This window comes from Misgurnus anguillicaudatus, chromosome 11, assembly GCF_027580225.2.
Source record: "Misgurnus anguillicaudatus chromosome 11, ASM2758022v2, whole genome shotgun sequence".
Classification (NCBI taxonomy): Eukaryota; Metazoa; Chordata; class Actinopteri; order Cypriniformes; family Cobitidae; genus Misgurnus; species Misgurnus anguillicaudatus.
The window spans coordinates 35,853,648-35,869,382 of NC_073347.2; the positions used below are offsets into that span (position 1 = coordinate 35,853,648).

The following is a 15,735-nucleotide window of genomic DNA, read 5'->3' on the forward strand; positions in this document are numbered from 1 at the left end:
TCACCTTTTCAGTTATGGTAGAGAGAGAGGCACACAACACGAAAGAGGGTATGCTCAGTAAATTAAGCCGAACAGTAAAATATAAATGTGCGCACTCAATTGGATAATTGTAAACGCGCAAACACAGACAGAATAGATATGCCATTGTGGAAATTAGATAAATAACATATCACTTGGGGGCTATAGTTTATTTAATAAAATAACAAATTGTTCCCTAGCGCTTTAAAGAAAATCAAATCAAATTTACTTGACCTTCAAGGGGGGCGTGTCGAGCCGTTAGGAGGGCGGGGCGCCCCCCTTTTATAATGGTAGGGGAAACACTGTATAGTAAATGAGAAAGTAGCACCAATATTTTGTTTGTTTCTAAATACAATATTTTCCAGACTATAAACCGCACCAGAATATAAGACGCATCATTCAAAAATGCGTCATTAAGACGAAATAACATATATAAGTCGCGGTGGACTAACGCCGCGTTTATTTAGAAAATTATTTCACAAATCGAAGCCGAAGAACAGACATTTAATCTGGAAAGGCAAGTTATTCAACTAAACAATAACAGACAGAACAGCAGGCTGAATAGATGTCTGTATGTTAAGGTAATATAATCAGTTATTTAAACGATAAACCATAGCATACAGGACTTACCTGGAAGGTTGAATAGTCTAAATTAACCAAACAAGCCAACTAGCATGAAGTTCACATACTCGTCATTCCACATTACCGAATCCATTGAATTACATAAATACAGAAGCAGCATATGGCGGACTCTCACGGCTGTACATGGTAATGATGTCTCTTGCCTCATAAAAGTCAAAATTAATTCATACTGACTTACAAGGCGCACCTGACTATAAGACGCAGCACCAAGTTATGAAAAAAAACAGCGGCTTATAGTAAACGGTAAACATTATCATACATAATATTTGTAAATATACCCTTTTTACATACAAATATTTAAAAGACATGCATATGTACTGCTAATCTGACATCTCACTATACTGTCTGAATAAGACTTTGCTGCACAGCGTTGTTGTGTGTAATACAACGTAACATCACAACGTAACATCAAAGTTAAAAATGATTGATCCTTTAACTGTCCAACGTCTGTCAGACTTTGACTTTACATCTTAGTTTTTTATTTTATTAGAAACATCATGACCGACTGAAAAGATTTATCGGTCGAAGCCGATAATAAAAAATTATAATACCAGCCGCTGCAATATATCGCTCTAACGCACGCATGAGCAGTGCATATTTGGCATGAAAACAATGTGGATTAAACAAATCACAGCTATATAGACAGTCAAGAAGCATCTTGAAGAGGTTTTGCTCATAAATGTATGTAAAATAAAGCAATGTGAACTTGAGATTTTTGCAAACGCACCTGTGTGAAAGCACAATGGCCACGTGGGGCAAACGCTCTCCTCACACGCTGCTCACGCGTGCGGTGTGAAACCGCCATACGGTAAAATCACTACAGTTGTAAAATATATCTCTCCATAACTAGACTTTATAGACTGTTAGCATAAAATCTGGTTCCCTTTATAGTTAATTCTGGCTAAAACACAGTTGATGTTTGGTGTGAATAAATTTATAACTGATAACACTGAAAAGCAAACATTTTGTATATGCTGTATAGAGTATTTAATTTACTTGCTACTAACTCTGTGGGTGTAATCAGGCCTGTTAATAACATTGTTGATTTGCATACATTGTCATTTTATCACCCAGGCCAGTTCACTAAATAAATTATGCAAATCAGATAATGGCACAAACCCACAAAATTATCACTGATCGCAATTTGCATAGACAATCTTGCTGGCTGGTGCGGAGTGTGAAGGATTCACCGGTGTATCACAATACATCACACTTTATTAGGACCTGTACAACACCACTGTAAACTAGTTAAACTACTAAAACAATGCATGCTAAAGTGATGCATCTGGTAATTGCCCTAAATATTTGTCAAGGACTCTCACAGGTAGTCTTTTATATGTACGTGTGAAATAATGACTATCTGTGTTACTTTAGTGTCCTGCTGATGAAAAGGTCCAGGTTGTTCCCAGCTGTCATGATGGGCACATTTTGATATGTACTCCATGTACTTCATGCCTTCATCAAACATTTCTGGGTACTCTGAGTCATCTGTGACAAATTACACCTGACCTCTTTAGATATCAGAAATAAACCAGCTTCAGGACTGACCACAGATTTGCTCCCGCACTCCAAACTCTGAATAATTGATGCTTCACAATCACATCAAAATCACACGGATGGCAAAAATCAGATGTTGAATTCTTAACACATGCTTTTCAATAATATATTAAGGATATGCTTTGATGGGTGAATTCCTGGGATTACCTTATTTCTTGAATCTTTTTTTCTGTAAGTGCTGAATGGTATTTTTTCCACTTTTTGTTTTCAAACCAATAGGAGATCAGGGGAGTGTATGAGAAACTTAACTCTCATAACTGTTTTACAATGCAGAGGACACAGTATGAGTTACTATACTTGGCTTTCACGTCATTTCACTGCATGACATTTGTATGTTTCAGCCAAATGCCAATAATTGTACATTTTCTGTATTATTGTGCAATCATTTGTGTATTTGTATACACAATGCAAATTTTAACAAATCTTGCGAGATCAGGCTGATTCTGTTTATTTTAGTCTAGCGTGCATTTCTCAGAACAATTTGGACAAACTGCACAACATCATATGTCCTGCAAACAAGACAAGATGTTAAAAAGTGTACACAATTATATGTGTCATTATTTTCTGATGTAAGCTTTGGACAAATTCACATTTTCACTTTTTTTCTGTAAACAAATTACACACATTGTTATTTTGAAAAATATATATATTTTACAGTACAAATAAAAAATAACAAAATTAGAAAGGTTCACGGTATGCTGTAAGAAACGTCAAATTTTCTGTAACTCAGTATTTACTTGACAGCAATTTACAGTTTTTCTCAGTTGCTTTGGGGCATTTCTTGAATAATTTTTTACATTTGCAAAATAATGCGTGCATTTCTCAGAACAATTCGTACAAACTGCACAACATCATGGAGGTCCTGCAAAAGCCTGCAACTTGTTCAAAATCCTTAATTAAAATTTTAAAAGTAATTTTTTACATCGGTGAACATGTCAGTCCCATCAAAATGAGAAGTCCTTGTGTCATTGTTCATGAAAATATTTAGCCATGTTGTCAATATACCAAGTGTACACAATTATATGTGTCAGCATTTTCTGATGTAAACTGTGCATTTTCAAAATTTTTCTGTAAATAAATTACACACATTGTGGTTTAAAAATATATATATATATATATATATATTTTTTTTTTCAAAATCACAATGTGTGTAATTTATTTACAGAAAAAATATATATATATATATATATATATATATATATATATATATATATATATATATATATATATATATATATATATATATATATATATATATATATATATATATATATATATATATTTATATATTTATGTATAATATATATATATATATATATAAATACAAAATTAAAAGGTTCACTGTACACTTTGAGGCGTCAAATTCGCTTCTACCGCGTCTAGTTTGCGCGCGAAATTTTAGTCATCCAAACATTCACGTGTTGAAATTCGCATCATGGGAGGGGCTTCTGCTACTCTGCTCACTTCCTGTAATCACGTAACTACTGGAGCAAGCTTCTGATTGGTTAACGCTGCACGTTTTTCCACCATCGTTTAAATTTTTCAACTTGCGCGTTTCCCGCGACAATTTGCGCTGGGAGATCTTCAGTTGCACGTCAACACTTCTTTACATTGACTTAATTGAAATCACTTGCGCTTGATGCCTCTACCGTGGCTGGTCTGAACACCACATAAGTAATGTTACATTTTGTGTAACTCAAAATTTCAAGATGCACTTGACAGCAATTATCACTTTAGTACACGTTTACAAAAGAAAAAAAAACATGCTTACAGTAACAGATTATGACACAAAGGTCAACAATTTTTCATGACATGCCTTGTAGAAATATAATATGTACTAATTCCTAAATGTTTTGAGGTGTAGTCAACAGAAACCAGCATAATGCATTTTGATGAAAATGACATAAGCAAATTGTACATAATCATCTGCATGATCATATCAAAGCATTTGCAATTTGTCCAAAACAATGAGAATTTGCTTAAATCTTGTGCACAACAGACTTGATGATGTGGAGGTTAAACAAAGTGTTTTGAAACAGCGAGAGAGAAAAACTGTAATGTGAATATTAATATTATAGATGTAAGTGTTGGTCTTATGTTTGTTTTTGTGTGATCAGATGAAGTCTGCTGGAGCTGGCGATGAAGTACTCTTCACTGAGAGCTACTGTAACATCTGCAACGCTCAGCTGATATCCGAATCCCAACGTGTGGCACACTATGAGGTGAGCTCTCTCTCTCTCTCTCTCTCTCTCTCTCTCTCTCTCTCTCCCCCCCCCCCCCGTCACACACACACGCATCAGTGACATGCATTACGTTAAAAGCAGATCTCATCAATTGCTCATCAGGGATGTAATAATCATTTGTAACCTAAATGCTTCTCTCATGTATATTTCACCTGCTGCTTTTAAAGTTGTAATGCAGTGCACCTTTTCCCAGACCCACAAGACCTTCACGAGTAACTTAATGATTGACTATTAAAGCATCCCTCTGCATTATTTACATCTCTCAAGTACGGTTCCCTAGACCCCGAGTCGGCAATCACCAGATTAATGAGCTCTCTAATGAGGACAAACTCCTTCAGCACAGAATCAGTGTAACTGAGGGAACGGGTCGAGTTAACAGGATACTTTAGCAAGATAGGTTTACAAAGCTTCACCATGAGCCAATAAACTCTGTTTGGTGTTACGGTAATACTTCAGATCTCTTGCCATCGAACCTTTGTCTTAAGTAATCGCTCTCAGATATCACAATGTGCCACGTCTGGCAATACAGCATTACATGTTGGCTGGCGCACAAAGGGTTGATATTTGTGACCCTGTGTGTGAAAACCCAGCTTTTTTATTTATGATTTTTCTACATAAAATCACCCTACATAATGTAAATGACGTCTGTGAAAATAATCTTGATATCTTTAATATTGACTGAGTAACTAAGGTCATGTCAAAGATTAAAGTTAATGTGAAATGAATAAGTGAAATCAAACTTTGATGCTCCTACTTTGATAAATAGATTATGAGACTTTAGCATGGATTTCACAGATGGGGTCACATTTTCTGTTCAACTTGAAGTATTGTTAACCTCTTGTCAATATACAACCTGCCATCTATACGTATTGGAACAGAGGGACATTTCATGTTATTTTATCAAAATGTATCCCAGTTTCAGTCATTGGCACTCTCAGCTTAAAGGATTAGTCAATTTTCTTAAAAAAATCCATATAATTTACTCACCACCATGTCATCCAAAATGTTGATGTCTTTCTTTGTTCAGTCGAGAAGAAATTATGTTTTTTGAGGAAAACGTTCCAGGATTTTTATCATTTTAATGGACTTTAATGGACCCCAACACGTAACAGTTTTAATGCAGTTTAAAATTGCAGTTTCAATGAAGTTTCAAAGGGCTCCCAAATAAGGCATAAGGGTCTTATCTAGCGAAACAATTGTCATTTTTGACAAGAAAAATAAAAAATATGCACTTTTAAACCACAACTTCTTGTCTTCCTCCGGTCGTGTGATGCGTTTAACCACATACAGCTTCCAAATGCCACACTAAAATCATCTCCAGACCTTATGAGGAAATTTTAACAAATAGACAAAACCTGTCCATAAAACAGCTTTTGAGTCAGCTGTCCCGTTACCTTTGATTTCTTTAAAAATGTGTCCTAAACCCTTCTTTCAATTTGGATTTGAATACTATCTACATAAAGCTAAGAGGGGGCCAGTATTCATTATATGACTGTAACCAGAATACATTTTGGTAAACAGCTAAAATGACACAAAATGTCCCTCTTTACCAATACTTATGGAGGGCACAGTGTACCGTGATGCTTTTCCTGAAAATTATCTCAACAGTTGCTGTTTTGTACAACCCCAAATCAGAAAAAGTTGGGACACTGTAACATTGTAAATTGTAAAAAAGAGTTGGAATAATTTACAAATCTCATAAACTTATATTTTATTCACAATAGAATATAGATAACAAATTAAATGTTGAAAGTGATACATTTGGAAATGTCATGCCAAATATTGGCTCATTTTGGATTTCATGAGAGCTACACATTCCAAAAAAAGTTGTGACAGGTAGCAATAAGAGGCCAGAAAATGTACATATAAGGAACAGCTGAAGGAGGACCAATGTTTAGGAATAGGAATGTTGTCCCATTCTTGTCTAATACAGACTTTTAGTTGCTCAACTCTCATATGTCTTTGACGCATCTTCCTCTTTATAATGCACCAAATGTTTTCTGTGGGTGAAAGCTCTGGACTGCAGGCTGGCCATTTCAGTACCCAGATCCTTCTTCTACACAGCCATGATGTTGTAATTGATGCAGTATGTGGTCTGGCATTGTCATGTTGGAAAATGCAAGGTCTTCCCTGAAAGAGACGACGTCTGAATGGGAGCATATGTATGTAGAACTTGGATAAACCTTTCAGCATTGATGGTGCCTTTCCAGATGTGTAAGCTGCCCATGACACACGCACTCATGCAACCCCAAACCATCAGAGATGCAGGCTTCTGAAAAGAGCGCTAATAACAACTTGTGTTGTCATTGTCCTCTTTAGTCCGGATGAAATGGTGTCCCAGTTTTCCAAAAAGAACTTCAAATTTTGATTCTTTGGACCACAGAACAGTTTTTCACTTTGCCACAGTCCATTTTAAATGAGCCTTGCCCAGGGAAAACGCCTGCGCTTCTGGATCATGTTTAGATATGGCTTCTTTTTTGACCTATACAGTTTTAGCTGGCAACAGCGAATGACACGGTGGATTTTGTTTACTGACAATGTTTTCTGGAAGTATTCCTGAGTCCATTTTGTGATTTCCATTACAGTAGCATTCCTGTATGTGATGCAGTGCCGTCTAAGAGCCCGAAGATCACGGGCATCCAGTATGGTTTGTCGGCCTTGACCCTTACGCACAGAGATTGTTCCAGGTTCTCTGAATCTTTGAATGATATTATGCACTGTAGATGATGATAACTTTAATCTCTTTGCAATTTTTCTCTAAGAAGCTCAGAAAACTATTTTTCGCCGCAGCATTGGGGGAATTGGTGATTCTCTGCCCATCTTGACCTCTGAGAGACACTGCCACTCTGAGAGGCTCTTTTTATACCCAATCATGTTGCCAATTGACCTAATAAGTTGAAAATTGGTCCTTCAACTGTTCCTTATATGTACATTTAAATTTTTTGGCCTCTTATTGCTACCTGTCCCAACTTTTTTTGGAATGTGCAGCTCCCATGAAATCCAAAATGAGCCAACATCTGGCACGACACCTCAAAACGTCTCACTTTCAACATTTGATATGTTATCTATATTCCACTGTGAACAAAATATAAGTTGATGAGATTTATAAATTATTCAATTACTTTTTTACTCACAATTTCTACAGTGTCCCAACTTTTTCTGATTTGGGGTTGTATTATTAACAGGAACTCTGTTTATTTCTCTTTAAAAAATGTTTTTATGTGAGTTTTGTACATTTTCATAGTTTACTTAGAATAGATGTTATTTTGCTTGGAGTAAATGTGCCATTTTTCTTTAGATATGTTTTTGGAAAGCAATGCAAGATGCTCATCCAGCGTAATATATTTCAGAATCCAGAAAGATTTGTGTCCTTAAAGAAACTCTGTGTCAGATGAACTCACCGTGGCACTCGGTTGGTGGCCAGTTGATTTCAGACAGTAAATCAAGCAGCCATTTCCCTGAAGAGCCTGAGAGAAGAAAACCGAGAGACTGATCGAGATGTTGTGTTTGATAACATGAGACTCAGGGTGCATTTACAGCTCTTCCTATGGGATTCAGATGCACTAAACTCTTTCCAGCTGTCAGAGCAACTTTAATGGACTTTTGGATATCTTGGACTTTTTTCTCTTTTTGGTAGTGTGTGTGTGTGTGTGTGTGTGTGTGTGTGTGTGTGTGTGTGTGTGTGCGCGTGCGTGCGTGCGTGCGTGTGTGTGCATGTGCGTACATGCATTAAAGGTGTAAGTTTCTTATATGTCATCTGCACATCAGGGTCAAACATTTCTGTTTCTTCTTCACATCACATCTTATTTATTGTATATTTCTGTTTTTTTTGTTCTTTTTTTTTACTTGTATACAGTACATATACAGTATGGTATGTCTGCTAACATTTGCCTCCAGAACTGATTTTCAGAGCATGCAATGTTTATACTGTTTATTTCACAAACACATTGTAATGTTTCTCTTTTATATGCCTTAAAAACATCTATCATAAGTGCAACAAATCTACACAATATTAGGGACAGATTTTTAGCTCGGGCCCTTACACGGCACTGCATCACATACAGGAATGCTACTGTAATGGAAATCATAACATGGGCTCTGGAATACTTCCAGAAAAAATTGTCGGTGAACACAATCCACTGTGTCATTCGTTGTTGTCAGCTAAAACTCTATAGGTCAAACAAGAAGCCATATCTAAACATGACCCAGAAGCGCAGGTGTTTTCTCTGGGCCAAGGCTCATTTAAAATGAACTTTGGCAAAGTGGAAAACTGTTCTGTGGTCCAACAAATCAAAATTTGAAGTTCTTTTTGAAAAACTGGGACGCCATTTCATTTGGACTAAAGAGAACAAGGACATCCCAAGTTGTTATTAGCGCTCAGTTCAGACGCCTGCATCTCTGATGGTTTGGGGTTGCATGAGTACGTGTGTCATGGGCGGCTTACACATCTGGAAAGGCACCATCAATGCTGAAAGGTTTTTCCAAGTTTTAGGGCAACATATGCTCCCATTCTGACATCGTTTCTTTCAGGGAAGACCTTGCATTTTCCAACATGACAATGCCAGACCAAATACTGCATCAATTACAACGTCAAGAGGATCTGAGTACTGAAATGGCCAGCCTGCAGTCCAGATCTGTCACCCACAGAAAACATTTGGCGCATCATAAAGAGGAAGATGCGACAAAGAAGACCTAAGACAGTTGAGCAACTTGAAGCCTGTTTTAGACAAGAATGGGACAACATTCCTATTCCTAAACATTGGTCCTCCTCCAGCTGTTCCTTATATGTACATTTAACTTTTCAGGCCTCTGATTGCTACCTGTCCCAACTTTTTTTTGGAATGTGTAGCTCTCATGAAATCCAAAATGAGCCAATATTTGGCATGACATTTCAAAATGTCTCACTTTCTACATTTGATATGTTATCTATATTCTATTGTGAATAAAATATAAGTTGATGAGATTTGTAAATTATTCCATTCCTTTTATACTCACAATTTCTACAGTGTCCCAACTTTTTCTGATTTGGGGTTGTAATATAAGGTTGGATATGGTGACTTACACACCCAACTCAGAAAAACATAAGATAAAAAAATCACTTTCATGCCTGGAAAACACTCTTTATTCAATATCTTAATCAAAACTTTTCATAAATTCACAGGAGATCTTCTGACATTAAAAGAAAAAGACCAAAAGCACAGATTGTTCGGCCCTGTAGAAATATGTAAAGTAGCCGTGTTACAATTAACCCCGCTTTAGTTTGTGCCCCGCTCACCCCTACCATTAGTTCTCTTGAGAAATCTCTACCAGGCTAAATCTTCCTCTCAGCGTCTGGTCTAACGTCTGACTTATTCTGCTTGTATCATCACATCTCATTTCTAAGCTCTTTACTGGAGCAATATAATCCAGTCTGACTGCTTCATTCTCTCTATCTATGCACTCTTCCCATCATATCTGGCTCATCACTGTCTGGATGTGTGGCTGCTTTTTTTAAATCTGAGATGTTTCCTGACGTGGCAGAGCTCAGATCAATCCAACGCGAATCTAAACTTGTATTAATTACCTGCTTTAATACCCACAGATGCTCACATTCCTGTTTTTAATATCAAGCTTTATTGCAGATTACAAATTTATGCAATTCATCTTAAACCCATGGGGATATCTGAGTATTAAAATTCTGTTCAGGTTTAAGTTTGTGCTCATGCTGCTTCTGTGTTTGCTGTTTACACAGACAGCTACTTTTTAAAGCAGCTTTTTATTAAAATCGACTATTTGGCATTAGCTTTCATACGCTTTCATCCAAAAGTGATGTACGGTGCATTTAATCTATGCTTTTTTAGTATGGAATCGAACCCATGACCTTTGTGCTGCTAACAAAATGCTATAGCAAGTGAGCTACAGGTGCACTCGACTCACGGTTATTTTGTTAATAGCTTCTTACAACTCAATAGGTTTTGCCATATAACTTTGATTTAGTTTAACCTGTGCTGTGGCATATTTAAAAATTTACTCCGTAATGTGTTGCTTGATTTGAAAGAGACAGAATGAAAATGTGATATCGCAGTTTATCACAATGCAATTTTCTATTGGATTTTGAAAGCTTTGTTTTAAAATGCATCCTCTGTCAGTGAGCTCATCGCTATGCAGTAAAAGATGTGCAAAATGAAAAGTGTCTGAATGAAAATCAAGAATAAGATCTAGTGAGCCTTTAAAAGACTGAGCATTTCAGTGCGTGACTGACTGTTGTGAACTCGCATCACTGTCTGGACTACATCGAATGTTACAGCAGTCTTTTATGTCAGCTTTTTTTTAAGAAAAGGTCACTGTGGCTTTGCCTTCTTGGCCCACCTTGACTATTTGAAGCCTGAGCAGCTGTAAATGTTTTGAAAGCTAAGCAGTCACATGCATTTTTCAAAGTTCAACTCCTCAGATTCCTATGAAATAATCAAAGTGTTTGGGTGAAGTAACAGAAGCCGGGAATTAATATTCAATTTGATGACACGATAAAGAGGATAAAAACAATAAAAATGCCAATGCTTGCAAAGGTAAAGACAACTGTAAATGTTTATATATAGGAAAGGAAGGCCTTAGTATGCTAAATGTTTAGTATGCACTATTTTTGCTGGTCAGTTGTGGCATTCTGCAGATATTTATGTGTAATGGATGCTACCTATATTTGACTGTTGTCTCCTACACTATTTTCATGTCTCTTTATTCTCAAATAGCCCCATAATTTAAACTCAATGCAATATTTCATGTTCAGTTATTGATTTATTTGGTTAATAACCAATATGAGAAGCCACTGGCAATAAAGAAATGATTGAAGGAACCAACATCAAATGTTGCTCTGTCTCTGCACAGCCTTGAACAAAGAAAACTTTGTATTTCATACTCAGTACTTATTTTTATTAATTCGGATTTATGCATCTGGTCCTATCAAAGTTAAAGATTATATTTATGTACTAGTGTCAGATGTATTTGATCTATTTAAATAGCCCAAACTCACTATTATGTGCTAATCCTACTCTCACTCTTTCTCATACACAACAGAGCAAGAAACACGCCAACAAAGTGCGTCTGTTCTACATGCTTCACCCAGAAGATGGAGGTCCACCATCCAAAAGACTAAGACCAGACAATCCGGTATGTTTCAATGCTCGGCACACAAAGCTTGCAACATGTCTCAATTTTGTCTTTAATAGAATAGCATAGAATAAAATAGAATTAAAGGGGACAGATCATGAGAATCTGACTTTTTCAACGTTAAGTGCAATAATTGGGTCCGCAGTGCTTCTATCAACCTTCTATCAATTTAGCTTTGTTCTCTGCAAGCATGTGAAAAACAGGTAGGCTAATTGACATTTGGTTCCCCTTGTGATGTCAAAAGGGGATCTTATTATAATACTATCACCCCTTAATCTGCAACTGTCAAACCACAGCATTGCCATTTAGTGCAGAGAGAGAGAGAGAGAGAGAGAGAGAGAGAGAGAGAGAGAGAGAGAGAGAATAATTGAGTTTCGATTACAACAAACCACCATTATGGTGATCAGTGTTTGCATTTCATCAGCTCATTTGCATTTTAAAGGTCACACCCCCAAATGGCACATTTTTTGCTCACACCTACAAAATGACAATTTTAACAGGTTATAATAAATTATCTATATGTTTTTTTGAGCTATAACTTCACGTACGTACTCTGGGGACACCAAAGATTTATTTTATATTTTAAAAAAGTATTGTGAAATGTTCCATTTAAGCTCTCGGAAGTACAAACATACTCATAAAATATAATATCAACAATGTAAACAAATGAGTACAACATGAGCAAGTACAGTGGTAAACAAAATATGTACCAAATATGTACAAGTGCAATATAAACCTACAAAATGTGCAGAATAGCGCAAGTGCAAAGGCCAAAATTTTGCAATGGCATATAAACATAAAAATATAGTGTTTATGATATTTATTGTTCCCATTTAATTGGAATTTAGTTCTATGATTGCATGTGGGTCACAGAAATGTAGATTATGTACAGTGGCAACAAAAAGATTTGGGCACTTGGGCTTCAACTGCTGTATGTATGGAATGCATTAAGTAAGCAAATATCAAACCATGGCAAGTGCTAATGAATGTTGGTGGCTTTTTTCTCAAAATACAATGTCTGATTTACAGTACAATGTTAGAAAAAAAGGGTCAAAAAATTATCCCAACCTGTCACTGGGCCAGTACCCTTTAAATAGTCCTAATATGTACCATTTAGGTACAGATATGTCAACCCATGCTAATTTGTGTATAACTTGCTGGAGTCCAATTTTGCGTGCACACATCTTTTTGTGTCATTTTATGTATTGGTTTCTCAATTATTTTACCATTGTCGATTGGAATTGAGATTAGAACAACTTTCTGTTACATTTTAGACATCCTAAACCCAAACTTTAATTCTAACTTCACAATGGCACCCAAACTAAATCTAACATCAATCCCAAGCGACAATAGTTTAAAAATTAAAAAATTAAAAAGCAACATAAAATGACACAAAAGGATCCTTGGTATTAACTCATTCCCTGCCAGGCTTTTTCTTTTTGAAAAGTTGCCTGCCCGCATTTTTTGTGATTTTCACAAAATGCCTTTCAGAATTTGTTTTCAAACAAATATATCAAATGAAAGAACAGACCCTCTGCTTTCAAACAAACTATAATCAAACAAAACTAGAAAAAAAATGTTTCTTCATATCTTTATTTTTTTCTCTGCATATTAACTCTTAAATATGGGTATTTTTCTTTAAAAATACAAAATTTTTAGCATAAAGGGGAAATAATTGCATTTTTGTTAAGGAATTTTGTTAGAGATCAGATTCAGAACGATTATCAAAACATACACGGAGTGTAAAATTAATAAATCATTTTTATGCTTCAGTTTTTTATAAATTGGGTAAAAGCCATCTAGTGGATAATCGCGGTATTACAGATTACCATAAAAACTCATCAGGAACATGTTTTTTCATGCAAATGTTTTCTCTTAATTGACGCAATAACTAGTCAATGGCGGGGAATAAGTTAAGTTAACGGAAAGGACCAGCGTATCATATGCACGCAAAATTGGACTTTGTTATCTATTGCACAACTTTTCAAACAGTGTGCTATTTCTACACATTTGATGAGTATAGATTTGGTACCATTAAGGTATTTATATGAACTCTTCAGCTATAGTGGTGTTTCTGACAGTGTATGAAACCCTTTCTGTCAAGTCTGAAATTTTGTAATTTGATGCAATCCAGGTTCAATTTTGAATGTGGCTTAAGTGCCAAAATACTTTTTTGAGATTATTATAACTGCATATTTGCCTCTATTTATTGCTACTTTAATAAAACTCTGCTTATAGGTTTAAATAAAGTCTGTTTATTGCTACAGTGCACATTTATATGTCTAGCCATCTAGTTTAGCAGACAAGAAAAAGCAAAAGTTTTTTTGTGTGTAAAGTGTTGAAATGAGGACAGTGAAGATTACAGATGCTAAGCTTTGATTTGTCCATTTATTCACTCCATAGAGCGATAAAGATAATGGTCTCTTGTTTCTCTTATTCCCCAAAGGCAAATGACCAGCACACCAACCATTTAGTTTTAATGTCTTCATGCATTCTGAATTAAGCTGTGATTAAAACCGGCTATTTTGGAAGTGGAAAGACAACTTTGTGAGGCTAGAAATAGAACACAGTGAAAAGTGTGTTGCATACTAATGATTAAAGATTTGACATATTGACACACAAAACACTGCTAGTCTTGACTTCAGGCGCTTTTGGCTTGTTATTTAGTGCCTGTAATTGCTTCTTTGGTCTCTGAAGGGTGCGGTTGTTGGTTTATCACACTATGAAATATTCAGATATCAATACTGTAGGTATTCTGTGAAGCGCCCCAGTTATAATTTGCTTGAATCATGGTCCATGCGTTTATGTACAGAAGAGCTCATTAGTCTTGCTGTTTATGAATAATTCTGTATGGCACCAGATACTTTTTATACTCCTCATCTGGGGGGAGGAAGGCCTGGAGGCCATTCATCAAATTTCACAAATGAAGTACAAGCCATACTAGAGAAACCAATGAAGTGAAACTTTAAAACCTGTTTCCCTGCTAAACTTTTTATTCATTTTCCCTAAAAGTAATTTCAGGATTATGTGTCAGAAATAGATGTATTGAGCTAGATCTTTACTCTGTTATCTGTCTGAAATCAGTCCTGGAGAAACGGTGTGATTCTTCTCTCCTATGGCAGTCGGCATTGACAGGACACACTGAAATATCTTTAATACATCAATTTTTCTTCGTCTCAGACTGACATTTTGTAGGAGAGCATTAGAAGAAATCAAACGGTTCTCATTTGTGCCAAAAGGGAAACTCAGAGATTTCAAAAACATTTCTGATCAGATAAAATATGCGGTATGCTTTAAATTCCTAAATGAGATCATTTGCTTTATCTTATATTCGGTATCCTCCAAAGTCAATATTTCCATTAAACAACCAAAAATTCAATAAAGCTTAATGAGCTATAAAAGAGCAACCTTTGGGCAATAAAGTGCTTCTGGCAGCTTCCATTCCTCTTTGGCTTTGTTTACACTGCACCTTCAACTTTTTAATCTGGGCCTGTATTCATGAAAAATCTTAGCACAAAGAGTTGTTTCTGGTGACAAAATTCTCAGAAAATACCTAGAAATTTGGGCATTTCCCCTTAAAATTAAAGAAAAGATCCTAGTAAAGAAAGAAGTAATTCAGCATCTTAACCCTTAAAAGAGGTCTTAAGGTCCAAAATTGAATGAGTATGGATGAGGACTTTTAAGAGTTTCTTTAGCAACACAGCAAGTGGACAAAATGTTCATAGTGTCAGTGCCAGAGGGCGTTATCTTTCATTTTAAATCAATTTATTTCCGCTCTTTATTTTCTCTCGGACGTTCCGCGCTTCAGCCTATGATAGACATCAGATTATTAATATGAAATTAATGTATTTTATTTAGTCTACAATAAGACTTTAAAACTGCATTAATATGTAGGTCATTTAAATTATGTTTTTTAAAAGTCAATTCTTTCATTACACAAATTTGACGCTGTGAGAATGAAAGTGACATGTTTTTATATTGACCAAATTAAATGTGCTAATGTATCTTTCACGCTCTATGACAGGCAGGGTGGACAGACTCAACATGTTTAATCTGAGTGATTTCTTAAGTTATTTACGCCTGCCGGATGTGTATGAACGTTGCTTTGTTCCGCTATTTTGTATGGAAGTAA

The 15,735-nt window shown here is 35.8% G+C and overlaps 1 protein-coding gene across 3 annotated transcripts in view; it reads left to right on the top strand.

Moving 5' to 3' along the window:
* LOC129416087 (zinc finger matrin-type protein 4) overlaps positions 1-15,735 on the top strand; it is a 117,986-nt gene that overhangs the window by 21,349 nt on the left and 80,902 nt on the right. For all 3 annotated transcript variants that reach the window (XM_055170331.2, XM_055170334.2, XM_055170332.2), the window contains exons 2-3: positions 4,335-4,439; positions 11,511-11,603. In XM_055170331.2, the coding sequence (XP_055026306.2) occupies positions 4,335-4,439; positions 11,511-11,603 (198 nt within the window). The remainder of the gene's footprint in view (positions 1-4,334; positions 4,440-11,510; positions 11,604-15,735) is intronic.